Source organism: Hypanus sabinus, chromosome 9 (assembly GCF_030144855.1).
Source record: "Hypanus sabinus isolate sHypSab1 chromosome 9, sHypSab1.hap1, whole genome shotgun sequence".
Classification (NCBI taxonomy): domain Eukaryota; kingdom Metazoa; phylum Chordata; class Chondrichthyes; order Myliobatiformes; family Dasyatidae; genus Hypanus; species Hypanus sabinus.
The window spans coordinates 50,754,366-50,773,653 of NC_082714.1; the positions used below are offsets into that span (position 1 = coordinate 50,754,366).

General features: G+C 40.3%; 1 protein-coding gene across 1 annotated transcript in view; it reads left to right on the top strand.

Annotated features, from left to right (window-relative positions):
- ift70 (intraflagellar transport 70) overlaps positions 1 to 19,288 on the top strand; it is a 92,661-nt gene that overhangs the window by 43,613 nt on the left and 29,760 nt on the right. The window contains exons 6-10 of the mRNA XM_059979661.1: positions 878 to 982; positions 6,502 to 6,630; positions 8,217 to 8,266; positions 11,576 to 11,728; positions 16,920 to 16,985. Of these exons, the coding sequence (XP_059835644.1) occupies positions 878 to 982; positions 6,502 to 6,630; positions 8,217 to 8,266; positions 11,576 to 11,728; positions 16,920 to 16,985 (503 nt within the window). The remainder of the gene's footprint in view (positions 1 to 877; positions 983 to 6,501; positions 6,631 to 8,216; positions 8,267 to 11,575; positions 11,729 to 16,919; positions 16,986 to 19,288) is intronic.

Below are 19,288 nucleotides of genomic sequence, written 5' to 3' on the forward strand. Positions count from 1 at the left end.
TTTTGAATGATGAATCTGTTTCGCTATCTGTTTATGCAGCAAATTCCATTGCACAACAGCTTGATGCATTTTTAAGTAAATTTATCCTCATTATATCTCTGATTCTTTTAAGCACGAGAGGTGTATCAATAATATTATCCGGAATTAGACAAGATCAAGACCACAGTATTCAATAGCTTACAGATTACTGCACAGTGACTGACTTCTAAATAACTAGCTGTTAGGTCAAAATGTGGCTTTTGTCAAATATAAAATTAAGTGATCAAGATTTTCATGTGTTATAGTGGTCAGACTACATAGGACTAGAAAAAAGGTAGAGTTGTTCTGCTGAGAACAGAGAAGATTAAGAAACTTGGCAAAGTGTGCAAAACCATGAGAGATTTGATGATAATAAATACAAAAAAACTGTCTGTTGGCCTCTCATTATAGTCCTGTCTCAGACAGTATTTAGATGTATGTGGTAGCTAAGCCATTCCAAAGCACATGTAAACATATTACTTAGTCAAAGGAATATCAAGGATGAAGAACTTCCACTGAAACAGTTAATTGGGAGTTTTCAAAGGTCAATTTATAGTCTATGTGCAAACTTCAAAGTAAAATTAAGGATAATTTTTGTCATGCACTATTTATACAATTACTCTTATTGCATCTTGAAATGATAATATATAGTATGATAGTATATAAATTTCATGTATAATTGACTTAGTACTGAAACTGGAAATAACTTCCTACTTTTACAGAATTCTCACATTTAAAAAAAACAGTGAAAATATAGCACTAAATGTGAATATCAGTTGGGATTTTGTGCATCTATTTTTGTTTAAAGTAAGTTGCAGTTTTAGTTAAAATATCATCTATTCCTTGTGCTTTCTTTTAGATTTGACCTACAACATCACTCTGTGTTATTACAGCATGAAACAATATGCACCTGCTCTGAAGTATATTGCGGAAATAATAGAGCGTGGAATCAGGGAACACCCAGGTAAATTGATTAATTTGATTTTCGCATTTATTTTAAAAATTACATGGTTAATATAATAAACTGAAAAGAAAGACCATAAGAATAGTAGTCTTTGGATCGCGACCTAAGCCATATGCTAACTGAGTATATACGTAGATATGGATAGTTGACAGCATGGGATGGAGGCTTGACTTACGTCAGGAAGAAGAGGACCAAGTTTTTTGATAAAGCAGATAAATGAGTGCCTGAATACAACACTCATTTCATTGTGAAGAGTTCCACAATTAACAGGCCAAAAATAAATGATATATGATAATAAATTGCAGTACAAGGTGGTGTCCTTTAGCAGGACAAACCAAGGTAAGACTTACACGGTGAACAGTAGGACATTGAGAAGTGTGGTAGAACAGAGAAATCTGGGAATACAGATGTATATTTTCTTGAAAATGGCATCGCAGGTAGATAGGATTCTAAAGAAAGCTTTTGGCACAACAGATTTCATAAAGCAAAACAGTGAGTGCAGGAATCTTCTAAATTCCAGCAATTATAAGCCTAGTCAATCCAGTCTTTCTTCATATGAAAGTCCTGCCATCCCAGGAATCAATCTGGTGTACCTTCTTTATACTCCCTCCTTGGCAAGAATGTCTTTCCTCAGATTAGGGGACCAAAACTGCCACAATACTCTAGGTGCGGTCTCACCAAGGCCTTGTACAACTGCAGTAGAACCTCCCTGCTCCATACTCGAATCCTCTTGCTACGAATGCCAACATACCATTTGCCTTTTTCACCACCTGCTGTACCTGCGTGCCCACTTTCAATGACTGGTGTACAATGACACCCAGGTCTCGTTGCACCTCCCTTTTCCTAATCGGCCACCATTCAGATAATAATCTGTTTTCCTGTTCTTGCAACCAAAGTAGATAACCTCACATTTATCCACATTAAATTGCATCTGCCATGAATTTGCCCACTCACCTAACCAATCCAAGTCACCTTGCATTCTCTTAGCATCCTCCTCACAGCTAACACCGCCGCCCAGCTTCGTGTCATCCGCAAACTTGGAGATGCTGCATTTAATTCCCTCGTCTAAATCATTAATGTATATTGTAAACAACTGGGGTCCCAGCAGTGAGCCTTGAGGTACCCCACTAGTCACTGCCTGCCATTCTGAAAAGGTCCCGTTTACTCCCACTCTTTGCTTCCTGTCTGCCAACCAATTCTCTATCCACATCAATACCATACCCCCCAATACCATGTGCTTTAAGTTTGTGCACTAATCTCCAGTGTGGGACCTTGTCAAAAGCCTTTTGAAAATCCAAATATACCACATCCACTGGCTCTCCCCTATCCACTCTACTAGTTACATTTTCAAAAAATTCTATAAGATTCGTCAGATATGATTTTCCTTTCACAAATTCATGCTGACTTTGTCCGATGATTTCACCTCTTTCCAAATGTGCTGTTATCACATCTTTGATAACTGACTCTAGCATTTTCCCCACCACAGATGTCAGGCTAACTGGTCTATAATTCCCCAGTTTTTTTCTCCCTCTTTTTTTAAAAAATAATGTTACATTAGCCACCCTCCAATCTTCATGAACTAATCCAGAATCTAAGGAGTTTTGAAAAATTATCACTAATGCATCCACTATTTCCTGGGCTACTTCCTTAAGCACTGGGATGCAGACCATCTGGCTCTGGGGATTTATCTGCCTTTAATCCCTTCAATTTACCTAGCACCACTTCCCTACTAACATGTATTTCCCTCCATTCCTCCTGTTTCTGACTGTAAGGGACCTACATTTGTCTTAACCAATCTTTTTCTTTTCACATATCTATAAAAGCTTTTACAGTCAGTTTTTATGTTCCCTGCCAGCTTTCTCTCATAATCTTTTTTCCCTTTCCTAATTAAGCCCTTTGTCCTCCTCTGCTGGACTCTGAATTTCTCCCAGTCCTCAGGTGTGCTGTTTTTTCTGGCTAATTTGTGTGTTTCTTCTTTGGACTTGATACTATCCCTAATTTCCCTTGTCAGCCACGGGTGCACTACCTTCTCTGGTTTATTCTTTTGCCAAACTGGGATAAACAATTGTTGTAGTTCATCCATGCGATCTTTAAATACTTGCCATCGCATATCCACCGTCAACCCTTTAAGTATCATTTGCCAGTCTATCTTAGCTAATTCACGTCTCATACCTTCAAAGTTACTCTTCTTTAAGTTAAGAACCTTTGTTTCTGAATTAACTACGTCACTCTCCATCTTAATGAAGCATTCCACTGTATTATGGTCACTCTTACCCAAGGGGCCTCGCACGACAAGATTGCTAACTAACCCTTCCTCATTGCTCAATACCCAATCTAGAATGGCCTGTTCTCTAGTTGGTTCCTCGACATGTTGGTTCAGAAAACCATCCTGCATACATTCCAAGAAATCCTCTTCCTCAGCACCCTGACCAATTTGGTTCACTCAATCTATATGTAGATTGAAGTCACTCATTATAACTACTGTTCCTTTATTGCACACATTTCTAATTTCCTGTTTAATGCCATCCCCAACCTCACTACTACTGTTAGGTGGCCTGTACACAACTCCCACCAGCGTTTTCTGCCCCTTAGTGTTATGCAGCTCTAGCCATATCGATTCCACATCCTCCAGGCTAATGTCCTTCCTTTCTATTGTGTTAATCTCCTCTCTAACCAGCAACGCTACCTCTCCTCTTTTTCTTTCCTGTTTATCCCTCCTGAATATTGAACATCCCTGGATGTTGAGCTCCCATCCTTGGTCACCCTGGAGCCATGTCTCTGTGATCCCAACTATATCATATTCATTAATAACTATCTGCACATTCAGTTCATCCACCTTATTGCAAATGCTCCTTGCATTGACACACAAAGCCTTCAGGCTTATTTTTACAACACTCTTAGCCCTTATACAATTATGTTGAAAAGTAGCCCTTTTTGATTTTTGCCCTGAATTTGCTTGCCTGCTGCTTCTACTTTTTGCTTCTACCCTCATTTTACACCCCTCTGTCTCTCTGCACTTGTTCCCATCCCCCTGCCACATTAGTTTAAATCCTCTTGAACAGCAGTAGCAAACGCTCCCCCTAGGACATTGGTTCCAGTCCAGCCCAGGTGCAGACTGTCCTGTTTGTACTGATCCCACCTCCCCCAGAACTGGTTCCAATGCCACAGAAATTTGAATCTCTCCCCCTTGCACCATTCTTCAAGCCATATATTCATCTGAAATATCCTCCTATTTCTACTCTGACTAGCAGGTGGCACTAAATTCACCTTGTAGGACCTCATCCCGTTTTTTACCTATATCGTTGGTACCTATGTGCACCACGACCACTGGCTGTTCACCCTCCTACTCCAGTGTCCTGCAGCCGCTCAGAGACATCCTTGACCCTTGCACCAGGGAGGCAACATACCATCCTGGAGTCTCGTTTGCGGTCACAGAAACGCCTATCTATTCCCCTTACAATCGAATCCCCTATCACTATAACTCTCCCACTCCTTTTCCTTCCCTCCTGTGCTGCAGAGCCACCCATAGTGCAATGAACTCGGCTGCTGCTGCCTTCCCCTGATGAGACATCTCCCCTAACAGTATCCAAAACAGTATATCTGTTTAGGAGGGAGATGACCTCAGGGGACTCCTGCACTACCTGCCTATTATTACGCTGTCTAGTGGCCACCCATTCCCTTTCTGCCTGTGTAGCCTTTACCTGCAGTGTGGCCAACTCACTGAACGTGCTATTCATGACTTTCTCAGCATAGCGGATGCTCCAGTATGAATCCAATCGCAGCTCCAGCTGCTCAATACGGTCTGCCAGAAGCTGCAGTTGGACACACTTCCTGCATGCATAGTCATCAGGGACACTGGAAGTATCCCTGATTTCCCACATGCTGCAGGATGAACGGGGCCAATCTCAGCTGTCATGACCTACCCAATACGTTGCCTCAATTTTGAAACGTTCTCCTTTTAAAGGAACTTACCCAGCCTTACCTCACCTGGAGTGAAGCTCGTCTTCGGCCTCTGCTCGCCAAAGCCTTCTCTGTCCCCCTCTACTCTGTCGCCCGCTCCATCTAATTGCTTTCCTTAAATACTCTCGCTGCCTCACAGTCCGACTTACATGCGCTTGCGCAGTTGTGCCCCCGTTAAACTGCCGAAGAAAATTACCAATTTCCACAAACTGTTCTCTTTAAATACTCCCACTGCCTCACAGTCCTACTTGCGCAGTCATGACCCCGTTAAACTGACAAAGAAAATGTTTAAGCAGATTAATGGTTCAGCAATGACTAAAGGGCCTGTTTCTGTGTTGTGCTCTGCTGTTCTCGAGGAGAGAAGACAAAATGACTTGAAGTTGAGGAATTGTGCTACAAACATGGTTGGGAAACAATAAAGATACTGAACAAAAATGTAAAGTAGCTGCTAAAACTAAAGAGAGAGGATGTATTGACAACAAACAAAACAAAACATGATAACTATGGACAATAATATATACCACAGCCAGACTGCAGTGGAGATCATATAAAAGAAAGCAAATGTAATTTCCATGTCTGGAATGCACAAGAGAACAACATCCTCCACGTTATTAGTTTTGCAACATTGTGAGGGAACTTGGAGCCATATGGATTTCAACCCATCCATCATGTGCACTCCCAGAAGAGGAAAGTCTTCCAAGCACAGAGCTGGATTGGGCAACTCTCATCCTTTGGGTTGATCTACCTAGTCCTGTTTACCTCCCAAAATGTTGTTGCTCAATGAGGACATGATTCCAGTCTTCTACCTGCACCCCACCCTTTCTTGTTCGACTTGCCAACTTACCACATTACAATTAACTGTCTTGACCACTTCTGAGCTTCCTCCTCATGTCTCTCTTATACACCCCTAAACTAATGCACAGTTTTCTTCCTCATCCCAACCCAGGACAGAATATTTGATCCCATATTGCCCCACAACTCCCAAAGTACAAGGTCAATTAGATCTATTTCCCCCTTCTTGTCTAACACTTGCCCACCATTTTGCATCCACCCCACCTGCCCAGTGTCATTCAATCTTGGATCTGTGTCCAGGATTAACAGATTTTTATTCATGGAAAGATGTGGTACTCATTCATTCACAGGTGGCCCATGACGTCCTGCCCTAACTACACTTCGTGGTTCAAGGCTATAAATATTTTACTTGCCATTAATTATGGTATTTCTGTGATATTTGCCTGAATTATGCCTCATGGTAGAGAGGATAACTGCTAGGCATAGATGTAAAGTAGTATTAGAGGGGAGTTGAGGAAAATTGTTTTGACCCAAAGAGTAGAAGGGCTCAGTATAAAAGGTTGGAGGCAGTAACCATCATCACATTTCAAATGCACCTGGATGAACATTTGAATAATAGCAACATGAGACAACAAATGAAGAGCTTGCATGTATGAATAAACCAAATATCTACCTTTAAATGCAGCATGAATGCAGTGTGCTGAATGGTATCATTCTGTGAGATTAGTTCCTTTTTTTGATATAATTACCATTTCTTTCTTCCTTAGAGCTCAGTGTTGGAATGACAACTGAAGGGATTGATGTAAGAAGTGTTGGGAACACATTGGTGCTCCATGAAACTGCATTGATTGAAGCTTTTAATCTGAAAGCAGCCATTGAATATCAGCTTAAGAACTGTAAGTGTGAAATACAAAGTGGAGATGCTTTATGCTTTCTGGGGCCGTCTTTTTCAGAGTGTCAAATTATGCAAGTTAAGAAGGCATTTTTTAAGATGGGGACTGTCAAACTCATCTTTGACAGCAAACAATCATTACTATAAATTATACCACTGAGTATCATGGCCATGAACTTGCTGAGAAAACAACAGGTATCTAATGCACACACCATTTAACAGTGTGTGAATAACCTAACAATTTCTTACAAAGAAAGATGAATCTGAATTACAAATCACGAAGAAATTTAACTCCACTATCAGGGAAAATAAATTGATTTATTTCAGAATTTGGATAGTTCTGGTCCAGATTATATCTATATATCTGTTTACTATAAAATAATATAAAGGAGATGTATGACACCAATGAATTGACAAGAAGTTAATATCATTCTTACATTTAGAACAGGAGAGAGTGAGGGAAGTACAAATCCAGGAAACCAGTTATTAGCAGTGGGATAGATAATAGAATCTCTAAAACTGTAAAGGATATGCCTCTGGAAATTCCATCTTCTAATGTGGCTACTTAATTCATCTAAATTCAATTGAAAATGGATTTTCTTGGAATGGAATTTAATAATATCCATTGTCAGCTGTTTTTGCTTTGGGCATTTTACCTCCAGGAGGCGGGGGCGGTGGGGGGTGTGGGGGTGGAGGTTTTTAAGCACCGCTGCTCCACATTTAAAAATGGACTTTCTGGTACCCATTGTATTTTGTTATACAGGCCTGAATCTGTGCTGAGTTACCCATGTAATTCACTTAAAACTAAGTTTGGACTGTTGACAAGACATAGCAAAACACTAATAATTCACCACCAGCTATTCAGAAATCCAGATGGTTTGTCATTCTCATTTGCCACCCTCTTCTGACTTGCCAGTGTCCCGGTTTCCATACTGTCTTTCAACTGACCAGGTCAGCTTTTCCCTCGCGCCCTTTAAACTTATCTGGTTCACTGGGAAATTATTGTAATACTGTGTAACAACCTAGAAAACAAAAGAGCTCAGGAGAAATTTGTAAATATAGCATACTGGAAGTCCTGAGCATGCTGGATTATCAGTTTTTCTATATTGGGAACATCGCTGCAGTGTAAGAACGTCCTATATTTCCTTATCAGCCATGATGAATTTTGCATAGGTTTTCAAAACAGTATTGCAGATTTGCTGACAATTCATATTATATTCCTTTCATGATATTGACTGTCATTTACTTGTTATCTTAACCCGCACTTCCTTCGACATACCATACCACATGTCAAGATTTCACCCGCTAAAGCTTCCATTGCATATTAAGGATTTCAAACACAAATTTCTAGGTTACAGTGGTGATTTGGGTACAGCTGTGAAGAAATTGTGGGTCTTTGCTGTTTATAATTCTTATAGTCAAATAAGAGAAACTATATTCTCTTGGGTATATTGCGTCTGTTCCAATGATTTTCTTTGTTTTATAGATTTCTCTATTATATTACTGCTTAATTTGACTTAGGAGAATATTGTTGTAATGGCTAAGTATTATGGATGTTAATGTTTTTGTTGTTCTTTTGTTTTTTAACAGTTGAAGCAGCACAAGAGGCATTGACAGATATGCCACCACGATCTGAAGAGGTAAGTTTCTTGCTAGGCAATAAAGATTCACAATTTTGACAGTAATCAAGTGAATGAACGTATTATAATTATAATAATAATTTCCCAGTAAACCAGATACAAGAAAGTATGCCTTTCAGGCATGTTCTACCATTCAATGAATTCATCGCCTTAACACCCTGTATTCAACTTCTGATCCCTTTAGCATTAATAAATATATAATTTGTGAATGCATTTAATACCATCTCCTCCACCTCCTTCTGTGATAGTAAATTGCACATTTTCAATGCCCGCAAAAAAATTTCTCCTGATATAAATGATATTCTCTTTATCCTAATGTTGTAACCATATTGGTTCTGGACTATAAAGCCATTAGGAAGATCCACCTTGTGTTTAATGTCATAATTGTTTAAAATGTCACTTTTTAGTCATGTATATCTTAGCATGATAAAAACTGCAATTTTTTTTGAATAAACTTTTAAAATTTGACCCAAGCAATTAGCCAAAACTAAATCTTATAGAATCTTATAGAACTTTTTGAAGATGTAACTAGTAGAGTGGATAGGGGAGAGCCAGTGGGTGGTATATTTAGATTTTCAAAAGGCTTTTGATAAGGTCCCACACAGGAGATTAGTGTGCAAACTTAAAGCACATGGTATTGGGGGTATGGTATTGATGTGGATAGAGAATTGGTTGGCAGACAGGAAGCAAAGAGTGGGAGTAAATGGGACCTTTTCAGAATGGCAGGCAGTGACTAGTGGGGTACCGCAAGGCTCAGTGCTGGGACCTCAGTTGTTTACAATATATATGAATGCTTTAGACGAGGGAATTAAATGCAGCATCTCCAAGTTTGCAGATGACACGAAGCTGGGCAGCGGTGTTAGCTGTGAGGAAGATGCTAAGAGGATGCAGGGTGACTTGGATAGGTTGGGTGAGTGGGCAAATTCATGGCAGATGCAATTTTATGTGGATAAATGTGAGGTTATCCACTTTGGTTGCAAGAACAGGAAAACAGATTATTATCTGAACAGTGGCCGATTAGGAAAAGAGGAGATGCAACGAGACCTGGATGTCATTGAAGGTGGGCATGCAGGTACAGCAGGCGGTGAAAAAGGCAAATGGTATGTTGGCATTCATAGCAAAAGGATTTGAGTACAGGAGCAGGGAGGTTCTACTGTAGTTGTACAAGGCCTTGGTGAGACTGCACCTAGAATATTGTGTGCAGTTTTGGTCCCCTAATCTGAGGAAAGACATTCTTGCCATAGAGGGAGTACAGAAAAGGTTCACCAGATTGATTCCTGGGATAGCAGGACTTTCATATGAAGAAAGACTGGATCGACTAGGCTTATACTCACTGGAATTGAGAAGATTGAGAGGGGATCTTATTGAAACATATAAAATTCGAAAGGAATTGGACAGGCTAGATGCAGGAAGATTGTTTCCGATGTTGGCGAAGTCCAAAACGAGGGGTCACAGTTTAAGGATAAAGGGGAAGCCTTTTAGGACCGAGATGAGAAAAAACTTCTTCACACAGAGAGTGGTGAATCTGTGGAATTCTCTGCCACAGGAAACAGTAGAGGCTGGTTCATTAGATTAGGAAATTAGATACAGCCCTTGTGGCTAAAGGGATCAGGGGGTATGGAGAGAAAGCAGGTACAGGGTTCTGAGTTCGATGATCAGCCATGATCATACTGAATGGCAGTGCAGGCTCGAAGGGCCGAATGGCCTACTCCTGCACCTATTTTCTATGTTTCTATTCCTTTATGTATAATTTGCTAAAAACTCATTTGTATTACTTTGATTGCAATCCAAAGGTTTTGCTTGTTACCTTTCACAAATAAAGTAAACTTAACAGCCTTGAAAGTAAAGACAGCTTGCCAAGTAATAGTCCAAATAATTAATTCCACTTGTTTGAACTTATCAAAATAAATGTTAAATTTTCAAACCATAACAGTAATTTTGTAAGTGTTAAATGAAAATTTGGATTTCCTTTGGAATACAACAACTGGCTATCCTGTAGAGATGATTTGATCCAAGGAGGCGAGAGTAGACACATTTCTCCCCTTTTTGTTAGCTGGGTACAGATCCAATCATATCTGCAAGCTTCTGGAGAAGGTTGAGTAAAGAGAAAGTGCTTGACCTGTTTTGTATGTGAGATCCATTAACTTCATATACTGGTTGAATTTTGTATTGCCTGGTTCTGATCCAGAAGGCCAAATCTGCTGGCTATTATGCTCTGGACCTGAATGATAAAGTCTTGGCCCATAGAGAGATAAAAATCATATGCATAAGCTGGGACAAGCTTCACCCACAAAGTTGCTGAGATAACCCCATCTGTTATATTGACAATATAATACAGTGAGCTGACAAGTAATGGAAATGTTGGAAGACATTAACGTGGGAACTCTTTGGAAAGCACCATTGGTGTACCATACATTTCTGTTTCAGCTCTTCCAAATTTTTCACATTTTCCCATTGTTTTGTGCTTTTGTCTTGTGTGGATGAGTTTGTTCCATCTTAAATGTTCACCTGATGTTATTTTGAAGTTTTACTCTACAATTCTAAATCTGCTGGCAGTTGGCTACATCTCTCCTTTTCCATTTATGTCTACAATCATCCTGCACTCTTGCTCCAACCCTTCATTTTTATGCCTCAGTATTTGTACTCTGTTTCCCCCAAGCCTTTTACTCTTTCATCTCTGTACCCCATCAGAATAAAGCACATTACTCAATGTTCTCATTTACTCCTTTTCCTTCCCCTGACATTTGCCAAATTTCTCTCTTCCAGTTTTCTCGCCCTATCCCTTTTAACCTTTCTTTCATAATGGAACCTATGTAGTCATGGGAAACCAACTATAGAGCTGTGAAGAATAAATTATTTATTTCAGGAACATTACAAAGATTGACTGACAGGAAAAGAACTGACATTTATGTAAAACATATACCGAAGAGGGAATGGGCCAGGAGATCTGCTAGGCATTGTACAATATCTGCATATAGAAATAGCATGACAAAACCAATGGAGCCAGCAGTATGGAAGAATGTAGAGTATGATATAAAATTAGTGGAAACAAGGCCTGTGGTAATAGATTAAGGAGACTGAAGTGAAAGAATAATTGAGCCATGGCAAATTTTTAAATGAGCAAGTTGAATTGGAAGGTTTTGTAGCCAGCTAAGGGTGAGAAAACTAATGTAATCTCGAACTGTTTAAAATATGTTGAAGTGCAAGAAGAAACTTGAATTTTTACAGAAGCTTTCTTTGTTAGAAGTTTGTCACATATATTAAGTGAGGTTAATTACATCTGTATCAATTTATTAAACTTTCTTACAGGAGCTTGACCCAGTCACTCTTCATAACCAAGCCCTGATGAACATGGACTCTAAGCCAACTGAAGGTTTTGAAAAACTTCAATTCTTACTCCAACAGAACCCTTTTCCACCAGAAACCTTTGGCAACCTACTTCTTTTGTACTGCAAATATGAAGTATGTTTATGTGCAGGTTTTTATTTCATCTTTTAAAAATAAGTATTTCTGCTTTAAACATCTTACTTGTAGAAGAGACACAAAGGACTGCAGATGCTGGAATAGAGTTATTGAGATAGATTCATGCAGCACAGAAACAAGCCATTTAGCCCAACTTTGCCACAATTAACATACATCCCTCTAAACTCTTCCTATCCATGAATCTGGAGCAGAAAAGATTCTGCTGTAGGAACACAGTGTATCAGGCAGCATCTGTGGAGGGAAATGAACAGTGAAAGTTCAAGCCAGTCCAGGTGAGGGGTCTCAACCCTAAACATCATTAAAGATGATGTGAATGAGTACTTCTATAAACTTAAGCTGATTACTATAAATATAGGAAGAGTACATTTTTGAGGTCACTAGCATAGCAGATATAAATGTTATCTAAATTGTCTTCTAGCAAACATTTGACAGTAGAAATGTAGCAAAACTGAAGCCATGCTGAATTTGTAACAATACTGGTTTGTAATTGGTTTTCACCACTTGTGTCAAATGGTTTGTATATAGCAATAGACCTTTTCCTCCAGTTAAGTGAGTGAAATTATTTAATCACATAAATTCTCCCCCAAAAGGTTTTTGATGCCAGGTTTCAGCAGTCATATTCAAAATAGAGATTGAAAGATAAATGTATTAAATGATGGAACCAATGCTAGTAAATGATTTTGAGATACAGATCAGTCACAATTTAGTTGAATGGACCCAGGAGCTGGATGACCACTTCAGTTCCCAGCCCTGGGTGATGCTATAGACAGAAGCACTACTTGAAATATTAGTAAGTACCTTAGAAAACTAAGGTGACAATGGTGTTTTGATCAGATAAGCAACTTAAAAGATTGTGAAGCATATTAGATGATGCCGGAGGTTGGCGGTACTTTGTATGCATCTCTGAAGGAAATTACCAAATATTCCCTTTTTGGCTACTACAGCTGAAATCTACAGTCACAGTTATGGGTACTTCAGTAAACAACATTGTCTCAAGACATTTAAAAAATCAATCTTCAAGACTGGCAGACTCTGGACTGCATACCACCCAGGTAGTGGGCGCAGTTTCCCTTCAAGAAAGTGCAGCTGTGGGGCTGGGCTACAGGTATCACTGAACTGCGGGGCCACCACTCCCTACCATCCTCCTTGTACAGTCTCCGAAAAATAAAATGGAAGACACCAGTGCAAGATTGCAGTACAGAGGGACATCAAGGACTGCAGCATTCTTTGCTTCATAGAGACATGGCTCACCCCAACACTCTGAATACAGCAAGGGCTTCATCTTCCACTTTATGGATCAGACAGTAGTGTCCGGTTAAGGCAGAGGTGGTAGTGTTTGCTTTATGATTAACTCAGACATGGCGGTCCTAGAACATCAGGCAGTCAAGGATCATCCCTTCTATCTGCCACAGGTATTTTCTGGTGTCATCCAGATTGCAGTGTACTTTCCACCTCAGGTCAATGTCAGGCTGGCACCAAGAACAGATGAGCACCACGATCAGTAGTCATGACACAGCGCACCCTGATGCCATCCTGATCGTTATGCGGGATTTCAACCAGGGCAGCTTGAAGAAGTCTCTGAGCAGCTACCACCAGCATGTTATCTGTGAAACCAGAGTAGTCAACACACTTGACCACTGTTGCACCAGTATCAAGAATGCTTACCTTATATCCCACGCCCCCACTTGGCAAATGCAATCACCTGATTGTACTTCTACTCCCAGCATACTGACAGAGACTGAGAACTGCAGCACCACTTTTGCAGACCATAGAAGGGTAGTCATGGGAGGTAGAGGAAGGCTGACATGGCTGTTTTGAATCTGTAGACTGGACTATATTCAGCAACTCATCTTCGGATCTGAATGAATATGCCACAGTTGTAACTGACTTCATCAAGCCCTGTCTGGATAAGTGTATCCCTTCGAGAATATACCGGACATACCCAGATAGGACACCTCAAGAAGGCAGCATCCATCATGGAGGGCCCTCTCCTTCCAGGACATGACTTCTTCTCATTATTACTATTAATGATGAGGCTGAGGAAGCACACTCACGATTTAAGAAAAGTTTTTTCCCCTCTGCCATCAGATTTTTGAACAGTCCATGAACACGTATCCCCGTGTCCAGCACATAATACTCCGAAGCTCCTGCCACCTCCAACTGGATCCCACCACCAAACACACCTTTCCTTAACTCCCACTTTCTGCTTTCTACAGGGATCACTCCCTACGTGACTCCCTTGTCCATTTGCCCCTCTCAATTGATCTCCATCCTGGCACTTACCCTTGCAAGCAGAACAAGTGCTACACCTGCCCCTACACCTCCTCCCTCACTACTATTCAGGGCCCCAAACAGTCCTTCCAGGTGAGGTGACACATAGAACCTAGAATGGTACAGCACAGTACAGGCCCTTCAGCCCACAATGTTGTGTCAACCCTTAAACCCTGGCTCCCATATAACCACCCCCACCTTAAATTCCTCCATGTACCTGCCCAGTAGTCTCTTAAATTTTACTAGTGTATCCGCCTTCACCACTGACTCAGGCAGTGCATTCCACGCACCAACCACTCTCTGAGTAAAAAACCTTCCTCTGATATCCCCCTTGAACTTTCCACCCCTTACCTTAAAGCTATGTCCTCTTGTATGAGTAGTTATGCCCTGAAGAAGTGGCGCTGGCTGTCCACTCTGCCTATTCCTCTTAATATCTATCATATCTCCTCTTATCCTCCCCCTCTCCAAAGAGTAAAGCTCTAGCTCCCTTAATCTCTGATCATAATGCATACTCTCTAAACCAGACAGCATCCTGGTAAATCTCCTTTGTACCCTTTCCAATGCTTCCATATCCTTCCAATAGTGAGGCGACCAGAACTGGACACAGTACTCCAAGTATGGCCTAACCAGAGTTTTATAGAACTGCATCATTACCTCGCGACTCTTAAATTCTATCCCTCGACTTATGAAAGCTAACACCCCATAAGCTTTCTTAACTACCCTATCTACCTGTGTGGCAACTTTCAAGGATCTGTGGACATGCACCCCCAGATCCCTCTGCTCCTCCACACTACCAAGTGTCCTGCCATTTACTTTGTACTCTGCCTTGGAGTTTGTCCTTCCAAAGTGTACCACCTCACACTTCTCTGGGTTGAACTCCATTTGCCACTTCTCAGCCCACTTCTGCATCCTATCAACGTCTCTCTACAATCTTCGACAATCCTCTACGCTATCCACAACATTACCAACCTTTGTGTCGTCTACAAACTTGCCAACCCACCCTTCTACCCACTTCTACGCTTCACCTGTAAGTCTGTTGGGGTCATATACTGTGTTCAGTGCTCCCAGTGTGGCCTCTTGTATATCAGTGAGACCCAACGTAGATTGGGAGACCATTTTGCCGAGCTTCTACTTCCGTCCACCAGAACAAGCGGGATCTCCCAGTGGCCACACATTTCAATTCCACTTCCTATTCCCATTCCAATATATCCATCCATAGTCTCCTCCACTTGGGATAAGGACACACTTAGGTTGGAGGAAAAAAACCTTAAATTCCATTTGGGTAGGATCCCACCTGATGGCATGAGCATTGATTTCTCTAACTTCCAGTAATGCCTCTCTTCTCCCCCTACCCCCAATTCACCAGTTCCCATCTCCTTGTCCTTCTATCATGTTATCTCCTTGCCTGCCCATCGCCTCCCTCTGGTGCTCCTCCATTGCCCCTCCCCCTTTTTCTTTCTTCCATGGCCTTCTGTCTCTTTCACCAATAAACCTCCCGGCTCTTTACTTCATCCCTTCCCCTCCAAATTTTGCTTGTCACCTGGTGCTTCTCCCTCTCCTCCCCCCCCCCACCCCACCTTTCACACCTACTCCTCAGCTTTTTATCTCCAGTCCTGCCGAAGGATTTCGGCCCGAAACATCAGCTGTATTTTTTTCCATAGATGCTCCCTGGCCGGTTGAGTTCCTCCAGCATCTTGTGTGTTGCTTGGATTTCCAGCACCTGTAGATTTTCACTTGTTTGTGATATGAACACTATCTCACCATTTTGCTCTAGTTTTGCATGATTTATTTATATTCTTATTGTAATTTATATTATTTTTAGTTATTACACTGTACTGCTTCTGCAAAACAACAAATTTCACAACACACATCAGTGATAATAACCCTGATTCTGATATTGAGAAACTTGACTAAATAACAGCATTTCAACAGGCTTCTGTTGGGCCCATAGTTGTGTGAAATTCTTGACTGTCAGTTGTGAAACTCAATATATATTGATTGAAGGGTGACAGGAGCTGATTGTTCCGCTAGCATTTTGTGAGTGTTAATGTCCATTTGTAACAGAACAAGATCAGGATACCTAAAATTATCACATTAAGTTGGATTATCCTGAGTGAAACTGGATTTGAGACTGTTCAGTACTAGTTTTCTCAGCAGTGAGGAAGCAAAAAATTCACATTACTTTTTTCCAATCACGCACAACCAAGCTGGGTAGAGAATTCATCCAGGCACTACAGCACTTCATTTAGCCATACTGGTCTCCTCCCAGAATGTTGAAGTGCTTTTTAATCTATTTATGGTTGAGAAACAGGCATATTTCCTATCAGTTTCCAAGAATTATGAAATTCTGTTACTTGCTAAAAAGTAGTTTTATTAGTGATATGTAAGTGCTGCAGTATATTGTTACTTTTATGTATTGATTAATTCACATTTTTATCCAATTTTAATACAGTGAAATGAAATTAATGACATAGTTTCCATCTATCGAAGGCAAGAGAGTTATAAAAGAGTTTGTGGCATCCTCAAATATTTACTGGAATTTTCAGATGCAGCACAGTAATTCATATGAAAGATCAATCATTGATTCACTGGATAAACGTGGTTGGCTTGGAAGCACAAACAAACTTAAATCTTAAATTAGTTTTTGCAGTCTTGAAATTTTAAGGATCAGTTAGAATATGCATAATTTGAAATGAAAGGTTATGCAGATATATAAATGAATTCAAAATGTACATTAGTAGTTACTCAATGCATTATTGCCCAAATGAAATCAATTAAATTTATGAGAAGTACTGAAGAAATTACTAAAATATTATTGTGTATGGTTACATCTTGTACAAAGATTTATAATAATATTCTACTTGCAAAACTCATAAACTATTTTGCTCTACATTTTCAGTATTTTGACTTGGCTGCGGATGTTTTGGCTGAAAATGCTCATCTTACATACAAGTTTCTTACACCGGTAAGATATGTGAATTTCACAAAGAAGCAATGTGTTTACTTGTACTTGCAAAATTTATTGTTATGTATAAATTAGCAGCATTTCAGTATGATGATTTCGTGCTTAAAAAAGAATTATGCATCTACGTAAACCCTGATCAAGAGGAAATCATAGATCTGTACCAAAAAGAATTGATCATTGTAAAAGATTTCATACTCTATATGACAAGCACTTAGTTTGCGTTTTCTCAACTAAAAGGGGATACATATCAGTAGACAGCAGAAAAGGAAAGGAGATGTGGATCACATTTGCAGAACCCCAGAGGGCATAATAGTAAAGGCCATCATGGAAAAGAGTATCACTGAGATCGTGGCCACGGACAAAGCTGTATATGAGCAAATAGTGAGGGAATCTGCATGCCTTATTTTATTTTGGACAGATTCTCATTTATCCAACATTCTATACATACAAGCCGCAGGAAATACATACACAGAAGCACGTACTTCATTTGTTCACTCCCTTCTCCACGGTCTATTTTTTTTCCTCTTTTTGAGTTACCACCTGCTCCCACCATTAAGGAAAAGAAACTGATGAATTCAATGTAATAGAGGATTATACTGCAACAACTACACGCTGGCTTGTAGAAAGAGTGACCAAAGATGAATTTCTAGCCTGCTGTCTTTCTCCCCCTTCTCCCTCTTGCATTCACAATTTTTTCTAGCATTGAACACCTGGTAACAACTCGGCTCAGGACACAGGAGCTGGTCTAGTGCATTCTGACATAATTCCTAATATTCTCTGTAGGGATGTGGCTCCCATTTTAGGCCCTTTGTGCACATATATGGGGAGTGTTGTGGATAGTCTAGAGAGCTGTCAGAGGTTGCAGTGTGACATTAATAGGATGCAGAACTGGACTGAGAAGTGGCAGATGAGGTTCAACGCAGATAAGTGTGAAGTGGTTCATTTTGTAAGGTCAAATTTGAAGACAGAATATAATATTAATGGTAGGACTCTTGGCAGTGTGGAGGATCAGTGAGATCTTGGGGTACATGTTAATAGGACACTCAAAGCTGCTGCGCAGATTGACAGTGTTGTTAAGAAGGCGTGTGGTGTGTTGGCATTCATCAACTGTGGGATTGAGTTCAAGAGCTGTAAGGTAATGTTAGATCTCACTTGGAGTACTGTGTTCAGTACTGGTCACCTAATTTCAGGAAGGATGTGGATACTATAGAGAGAGTGCAGAGGAGATTTACAAGGATGTTTCCTGGATTGGAGAGCATGCCTTATGAGAATAGGTTGAGTGAACTTGGCCTTTTCTCCTTGGAGCTACAGAGGATGAGAGGTGACCTAATAGAGGTGTACAAGATGATGAGAGGCATTGATCGTGTGGATAGTCAGGCTTTTTCCCAGGGCTGAAATGGCTAACACAAGGGGCATAGTTTTAAGGTGCTTGGAAGTAGGTACAAGGGGGATGAGTGGTGGGTGCATGGAATGCACTGCCAACAAGGGTGGTAGAGGCAGATACAATAGGGTCTTTTAAGAGACTCTTAGATAGGTTCATAGAGCCTAGAAAAATAGAGGGCGGGAAATTCTGGGCAGTTTCTAGAGTAGGTTACATGGTCAGCAGAACATTGTGGGCTGAAGGGCCTGTAATGTGCTGTAAATTTCTATGTTCCATGTATGTTCTATATTCTGGTCTAGAATGATAATATTTAATAAATAGAAGTTGATCATCAGCTGTAGCGGGCGAAGTACAACTATCATAGAATGAGAAATTTTGTTTTCATTCTATAGCACCTATATGTTGCCTGTGGTCGTGCATTCTTCTTTCATGTGAAAATAATCCAAATTCACTTGGCATCATGCAGCCGGTAGAACTGTAATCCATGCAAGTGTATATGCTTAATGACTAAATTTAATTTGCTTTGTAGTTCAATTGAGGATTTTAACACAGATGATCTGAAGGATGAGTGAGGTGATTTAGTGGTCTGTGTTTGGGTGTAATTCCCTCACCCAGCAACTCAGGTTTATAATACTCATGCAGAATTTTAGTTTTGTAAGTTCAGTTGCATCCTTTGATCTACTAGTTTAGAACCAAAAATATGTAATTTTTTCTGGTGTACTTAACACATCAATTCTTCACCTTGTTTTAAACATAGCTTTGACATGGACCCTCTATAGGAAACATCCACTCTATCTAGGCCTTTTAATATTCAATAGATTTCATTTAGATCCCCGCTTATTCTTCTAAACTCCAGCAAGTACCGGCACAGTGCCATCAAATGCTCCTTGCATGTTAACCCTTTCATTACCTGAATCATTCT